Source organism: Octopus bimaculoides, chromosome 11 (genome assembly GCF_001194135.2).
Source record: "Octopus bimaculoides isolate UCB-OBI-ISO-001 chromosome 11, ASM119413v2, whole genome shotgun sequence".
Taxonomy (NCBI): Eukaryota; Metazoa; Mollusca; class Cephalopoda; order Octopoda; family Octopodidae; genus Octopus; species Octopus bimaculoides.
The window spans coordinates 33,755,831-33,764,036 of NC_068991.1; the positions used below are offsets into that span (position 1 = coordinate 33,755,831).

Below are 8,206 nucleotides of genomic sequence, written 5' to 3' on the forward strand. Positions count from 1 at the left end.
ATTAAAAAAACACGATCGTCGTACAAAACTATAGCTGAACTGTTTACACAAATAATCACATGTTTTCACAAATGTACTAACGAGATTTGCTTGGATATTCTCATTTAAATATGAATAGGTGATTATGGGCGGTTTTGGGCAGCTTGGTCACATGAACCAAAATTTTTTTCGGGCGGCTTTGGGCGGTTTGGTAACGAAAGGGTTAAATCCTACAAAGGTCAAGCAAATTTCAAGAAATTTGCTGGACTTAGACTTCGGTCTGTGTATGATCATTCCTTTTGCATAAAAGTCATGTTCTTTTCAAAATATGCCCCAAATGGCATACATCATGCAAAATTGTCAATTACTTGAACACATTCCTTTTTTTGGGGATTTCCTTGGTTTCTGCTGTGATTGCTTGAGGGTTGTTCTGGTAAACATTATCCTTGAGATATCCCAACAGATAAAAATCTGGTGAGGTTCAAGTCCAGTGAATGCGGTGCCCATTCAACGTCACACTTCCCACTGATCAGTCTCTCCTAAAATCACTCTCTTAGCCAGGCTAGGGAGTCATTTGATGTGTAGGGGTGGCCCCGTCTTGCTGGAACCACTATTCATTTTGATTTATCCCACTGCGTCATTTTATTCAAAGATTTGTGGGTTGTCTTTTTTTGGGGGGTCACTCTGTACTACCTCTCCACAAAGCTCAGATGAGACTATGGAATACTGCAGTCATATCATCTAGGATGGTGTTGCTTTTGCATGCACAATGATCCTAGGTCACATGCATAGAAAGGCCACCTGACTAATTGACATAAAGCCCATCTTTGGTCCATAGACATTCTGTGTGTCTGCCTTTTACACTGCAACTATAGTGCTCTTCAGAAGCCGGCAGTTATTGAATCACCACTACCAAAGGATTTTTAATTTATTTGCCTTTCCTCTGCTCATCACCCATATTGTGCCCAACTACCCAGACCTTGCACTAACTACCCATTCCTTTTCCCTCAGAACATTAGTCTTTGCAAATCCCCTCTCTGCCCTTATCTTTCCTGTGGTCATCAACTTGCAATAGCTTAAGTGGAATATTAATGGTTTCAATGTAAGGCCAGCAAGGGCCATAGGCACAGTCCCTTCACTTAGACTAGCAAGATAATATATAAATTGCAGAAATGAAATCAAATTATGCTTAGCAAGTTATTCCTAGGATCAAATCTTTGCAATAGGTAAAAGTAAAGATAAATTTAAAATCCCTGAATTTGAAACTAAATGTGAACTTGACCTATAAATAAAAAAATAAAGTTGCAAATTGTTAGATTTGTTTGGTAAAAGATTTACTGGATATAACAAAAGTGGTAGGATAAATTTGATGCTTCAAATATTAAATCAAAAGCTAATAAATAAAATAACATTTGAAATAAAGACTTGTCAAAAAATAAAACCAAATGCCTTCACATTAGAAACAGCTTACATATACTCTATTTGGTTTTCATTTTATTACTTTCATTTCAATAAAATTAAGGCAAATATATTATATAAAATCTCTAAACTTACTAGTTTATGAAGGAAAAATTTCATTTAATTTGATTTAGACATGAAAAGATGAAAATGTGATAAAAAGTCAACAGGTCAGTCTCAAATAATATAGGAGTGGAAAAAAACAAGGATAGAAATAGTTTACCTTGTGCATATAATGTTAGAACAGCTTGAATTGCAATGTATACACTATGGAAATTATATTTTTCAAACATAACCTGTATATTAAAAAGAAGCAAAATAACATCAGAATTGGAAACTTATAAAACAAATCATGCAGTATGTTCAAAGAGAAACAAATCATACCGTATATCAGAGAAAAATAAACAATGCAACAATAAACTTATCTTTTATTTCTCTTTGAAAGCTATTTATCATTGATAATATAAACAGAATAATTAATTACAACTAAAGTACTGAAAAGCAGCTATATATAAAAACAATTACACTGTATAATATTATGTATAAATATAAAATGGGCATAATATTAGCTGGCCTCAATCCAGTTTTGCTCTTAATGCCCTTATTGTAAATTCCTAAATGTATAAAGATAGTTTCAGCCTTTTTGCTTTCTCTTTGGACATAACTGCATGATCTATAAATTATCATAATATATTAGCAAAACTGAACAGATATTCTTACCTCCACCATTTTCTCTCTGTTTTTTATTGGATTCATGGGAGGTTCTGTGAGTAGAATTTTGCTATTGCTAGTATCAATATTCATTTTGTCTCGACCAAATGTGTAATCATACACATGCAGCATATCTTCCCAGTTACGAACAATACCATTTTCCATTGGATATTTCACTTCAAGCATTGAACGAAGGGCACTGGCCTCTTCTCCCACCATTAAGTCCTGTCAAATGGAATAAGAATTTAAACTAAAACTAAAGTGGATTTGTACAAAAATTAGATCAATGTTCTACCTGTTATTTAACAAGTATAAAGATTTTACAAAGACATTTTAAAGAAATAAAAACCAAATATTACTTTAGGAAAAGTCAAAGGAAAATAAATTTGATAGCAAATCAACTTTAAGGAAAAGAAAATACATGGTTACAACAAATTTTTGTGAGAGCCAAAAGAAAATGTCCAAAACAGGTGCGGATTAGTACTTCAATGGAGGCATATCATTTTTTTGCTTAAAGTACATTTACAATATAGAGCACTGTTCACTTCAAAAGTCATTTGGTTAAAGAAAAAACATTTAGGTATGGCAAAGTTCCAGAAGGATTTCCTTCCGTCTTGAACTTGTTAAATTCAGGAGGAGGAGGAACTTTAGCAAAGATGTCACACAATTAGTAGCATCAGAAAGACCAGTGAATTTTGCAAGAGACAAGAAATCAGTGTGTTACTGAGAAATTGCTTACAAGCCAAATAGCTCTATTTTTGATTTAAAAAATGTAACAATATGACATTGAACACTATATAGTGCATCTTAACCTACCATTTCCTATTCCATAAAATTTTTCATGCATGAGTTTTGATGCAACATGCAGATCTTTCAGTTTTTGTATAAAATGTTACGATAGATATGTTTAGCATTTTTACATGATATGATGATTTCATATAAAAATGTAAGCATTGTTTACTCTAATGAAACTTTGAATTCTGTTTTGATTTTGCTAAGCTTTTAATATTTGGGGGTAATTGGTGAGAAAACTGATAATTTTTCAAATCTGAATCAATTGTGATCTCATTTTTACTTTCTTAGCACTTTCTAGGAAATAATATCAACAGAAAAAATAACATCAGCAAAAAAGAATACTTTAGGAATGAGTACTCCATTAGTCAAAGGGTTGGGTTTGAAATTCCACCAAAACACCTGATGAAGGTTGTAGAGTACATCAGCTGAAATGTGGTAACAACAAACAAGGTGAGGACACCTATCCATCCATTGGATGTAAGCCTGGAAATGTTCATAAAGAGCAAACAATGACAACTCTGTAGCACCAGAGAATCAATTATTAACTGAAAAGCAAAAATCTGCAGCAGACCATCGTGGCTGCCACCTCATGTTCAAACAAGTATCAAATGTGTGCTGAATAATATGAACAGGTGTACAACATGCCACTTTTCATGCATGCATTATAAGTTGGTCATCCCTGACCTAACCTTTTTAATAAGTATGATAGTTTTAACTGTTACTTATGCTACTGAAGCATTTTCTTGAGATGTGTGATAACCGTATCTTGATGATATTGAATGAGACTAGGTTGTCAAATCCATCATTGAAAGAAATTTTTGAGAATCACTGTTCACAAAGGACATACATCTGGAGGTTTACTGAGGTTTTCCCACATATATATATATGCATGTGCACATATGTGAAGTTTGAGATGGCAATCAGTCAATGTAAAGAAAAAGAGTTGTGAGATAATTAAACTTTAAGAGTGGCCCAAATTCAAGTGAGGTTTGCTGTGTTGCACCAACATGATACAAAGTTTGTGATCAAAGATAAGTAAAGTCCATATGGAGGAAGCTTACAAGGTTTTTCAGCCATAGTCTATTCAGTTTTGATGATGTTAAGAGTAATACTAAAAATGATGAGATATGAAGCAGTAAAGGTGGTTCCCATCATAATTGCTTCCATTACCCAAGAACTATTGATGGTACAGAACAATAGCTGGCAGGGTTAGCAATTTCTTAGGTGCAGGAGATAGTCACACATTTCTGCATCAAAGTGAATATCTTAAGAAAGAAAAAAGTGAAAAGATTTGTTAAATAGAAGGGAGCACCCAAGCTGGAACACTGTCTTAAATGGTTGCTTAATTATTTAAGGCTAAGGGACCAATGAAACTTATGCACCTAGTGGTAAAGAGATTTGGCCAAAGAAGAAAGACTTGCAAAGACTTGTTTGTGCAGCGTGAAACTGGTGACAAAATGAGAAGCAAACATAGTGACTTTGTCAGCAGGAATAAATGGGTAAATTCTTTGACAACATTCAAGATTCTTTTGGCAAGAGGCTACTAAGAAAGTCTGGCTATATTTGGAAAAAAACAACAGAAAAGGCAGACTGTTCAATGTGCAAAACCATCTATTTGCCTAAAGGTAACTGCAGATCTGCTCCACATAGGGTATGCTGTACTTTTATTTGCTTGCAGAGCTACTTATGAATTATTCAAAGATTTCAAATGCACCTCAATTTGCCATTTCTGTTCTAAATTTAAGTAAAATATAAATTTGGCACTCTTTCCCTTCTATGTGAAACATAGCTAACTGTTGTTATAATCACCAGATAGTTATGACAAAAACTGATAAAGACAACACTCACAATAAGATAATTAGATTATGAAAGTCTAAAAAAATTTACAAACAAAAGTAATCAGTATAACTTACCTTGACTTCAATATTTCCTACTTTATTTGTGGCACGAATAATTGGGTGCCCAACTAATGATGGAAATATATGGGAGGGGAAATTGGAACCAGCATAGCCACATTTAACAAACTGAAATGAAGAGTATTGAAGATATAATTAAATGATGTGGAAGTAGTTATTTTCATTAGAAAATAAGAAAAATTTTCTATTTTTATTTAGTTTAATACATTTCACAAGTTACATATATATTGCTCTACTAACTATTTTTCAAAATTTATGAAAAAAAAAAATGAAGAAAAATGTAAATTTTTTTAGATAAAGATTATATTTTGTTTGTTTTACCATGTAGAAAAAAATATTGCTTCTTTTTAACAAGCTTGTTTTCTAACATTCAACAATAATTAAAAATGGTTTAAACTGCCGACATGGGTAAATCAGTGGTTCCCAAAGTGGGCAGTGGAGAGATCCAGAGAGGTGTTGAAGAAAAATGGGGTGATTATGGGGGTGACCAAAAGAGAGAAATGTATGGCCAATATTTCATCATCTCTATTTTTCAATGGTACACTCAGGTTTAGAAAATAGGGTTTAAAATTATGTTGGTAGTGGGGCTAGGAATGTGGCTTAGGTGCCTAGGGGTTGGCATTCCAAAAAATACAACATACATGTGTATCTCAGCATCTGATATATCAGCATTCGCATGTGTTTCTGTTAGTGCTATGCATATTGCTTGATTACATGTAACTAAGTCTCTCAGGTATGGGGTTTTGTGGTGGTGTGATGTTACAAGGCCCCTGGCATTCAGCAAGTATGGTTGTTTAGAATATTTAATCATTTACTATGGCTACATGATCCAGTGCTATCCATGTGGGTCACTCAATAAGATAAAGTAGTTTTATGAATCTGTAAGTGCAATATATATTGCTGGTGCCACATATCCAGCCCACTCTGTAAAGTGGTTGGCATTATGAAGGTCATCCAGTCATACAAACCATGCCATAACAGACCTTGGCAGTGCTGGTGCCACAAACATCACCTAGTCCAGTCTGTAAGCAGAATGGAACTTGGTGCACTCCTCTGGCTTACCAGTTCCTGTCAAACCATTCAACTCATGCAAGCATAGAAGGTCACAAAACAATGTCTCCACTGCTCCTAAGAGCAAACAATATGCAGACGAAGTGCAGACAGCAGCTGCTGAACAGTTGTAGCTTTTGAAAAAGGTACAGAGGGTTGTAAGGCACCTGACCTGGCTTCATCAGACATTGAATCTGAGAAACATGTTCCAGCACTCAAGACCACTGAAAACAAAAGATCCATGGTGGCCACTTCTGATGCTGTTACAAATGTCAGATCAGAAGCCACTACTAACACCCTCTACATCACATTAGTATTCTTGCTGAATGCCAGGGGCCTTGTAACATCACACCACCACAAAACCCCATACCTGAGAGACTTAGTTACATGTAATCAAGCAATATGCATAGCACTAACAGAAACACATGCGAATGCTGATATATCAGATGCTGAGATACACATGTCAAAGTATGTTGTATTTTGAACTGACAGAAGAGAAAGGACTCATGGTGGAGTTGCAATGTAGATGTCATGCCTGTAGTGCTACTGTCACACTCATATTCAGTTTCTGACACTGGTAGTACACATTAAACAGATGAAAATGGTAATATGTACTACATATTGCCCACCAGATGCTTGAAATCATGAAGACTCATTCAAAGAGAGCATCAAAATGATGGAAAAAGCAGTCACCAATATAGATGACAGCCTTCACATACTTCTTCTAAGGGACTTCAACCTCCCTAATGCTGAATGGCCTCAAAGCCGCCTTGTCTCAGGTATGTCACTGCAGGAACAGAAACAAGCAGAGTGAAAGATAAAATGTTTTTATAGGTTTTCAAATCACCGTTTTAAGATTTATTAAAACTTTACCAACGTACTGAAACAATAAGATAATGTCTTTCATTTTCTTCCATAGATGAATAGCCTGTCGTTATTGGGCAATTTTTACAATAGAATATCTTATATAAATTTCTGTTTATTCCACGTCAGACCATGCCTTCTCCAACAGATAGGCCTCTTGATCAGGATGAATTTGTGCAATTTTTTGCAAAAAAATTCCTTGATGATCTTTTCCCTTTTTAAATTATTTACATGTTTGTTCGACTGTTTTCCATAACTTTATTCATTAAAACTTATAAACTTTTTAAGTCTAAATTATTAATAATAATATACTGTATTCGCCGGCTTACTGGACACCCCTTTGCAGCTGAATCTCCCTCCGATTAGAATAACCATGCATCATGTCGCTTGATTGTTTTTTTTTAGATACAAGTACACTGTATTTTGTATCTTTTATTCCTGCTTTCAATCAAAGCTTGCTAATTAGTATAGCAACATATATTTCACAAATACACATTCTCTCTCCCTCTCTCGCAGTATTTGTCTCTCAACAAAAATCAACCTCTCATTGTAGTGAATGTGTGTGTGTGTGTGTGTGTGTGTGTGTGTGTGTGTGTGTGTGTGTGTGTATATATATATATATATACATACACAGTGTATCACTCCAGTATTACTTGGGCTAGCGATGACAGATCAAAGATACATACAACACGAGACTGGAAGTTAATTTTATACCAGCACTTTTTATTAAATCATTGCTACATTTGATCATACACATTGTTAATTTCAACAAGATAATTTTTGAAGTCAGTGTGCCAATATAGCCTCATTGAAATTAGGCTACTTGCCGGTCCCTTTCTCTCTCTCACTATTATAGTATAGATTACTATATCTAGTGGTAATACGAACTAAAATTTTCAAAACCATGATTATTTTTAATTCTTGCTCAATTTCCCATTGGTGGTATGTGTATATTAGATGCAATGAAGATTTTTTTGTAGGTTTTCTTTTTTGTTTTGGAAAAACTGCATCCAATAGCTATCCTCAGTATTTTGTTGAGTGCTGTTTTTTGTGGCATGTTATTAAAGTCTTAAGATGCTGCCCAAACACCCTACACCTTCTAAGGCTTCTGGCAGTGAACCTAAGCACCAGAAAAAGGTTATGATGCTCCATGAGAAAGCACAACTGCTGGGTATGAGAAGGTAAAAGTTATGCTGCAGTAGGTTGCTATTATGTTGTCAACTAAAGCACCATATGCTACATAAAGAAGAATGAGGTGGCGATCAGGACTAACATAGCAGTAAGTTTCTGTGAAAGTGCCAAAAACATAACGATAGTCAGAAATAAGCACTTCGTGAGGATGGAATCTGCCTTAGCATTATGGATCAGTGACTGCAAGAAGAAAAACATCCCCTTGAGTGGTAACATCATCTGCAAGAAAGCACGGAAATTAT

At 34.7% G+C, this 8,206-nt stretch overlaps 1 protein-coding gene across 1 annotated transcript in view; it reads right to left on the reverse strand.

Annotated features, from left to right (window-relative positions):
- The window catches only part of LOC106878019 (actin-related protein 2), a 29,955-nt gene that overhangs the window by 10,571 nt on the left and 11,178 nt on the right, over positions 1-8,206 (reverse strand). The window contains exons 2-4 of the mRNA XM_052971681.1: positions 4,857-4,967; positions 2,158-2,373; positions 1,661-1,733 (exon numbers count right to left, since the gene is read on the reverse strand). Coding sequence (XP_052827641.1) covers positions 1,661-1,733; positions 2,158-2,373; positions 4,857-4,967 — 400 coding nt within the window. The remainder of the gene's footprint in view (positions 1-1,660; positions 1,734-2,157; positions 2,374-4,856; positions 4,968-8,206) is intronic.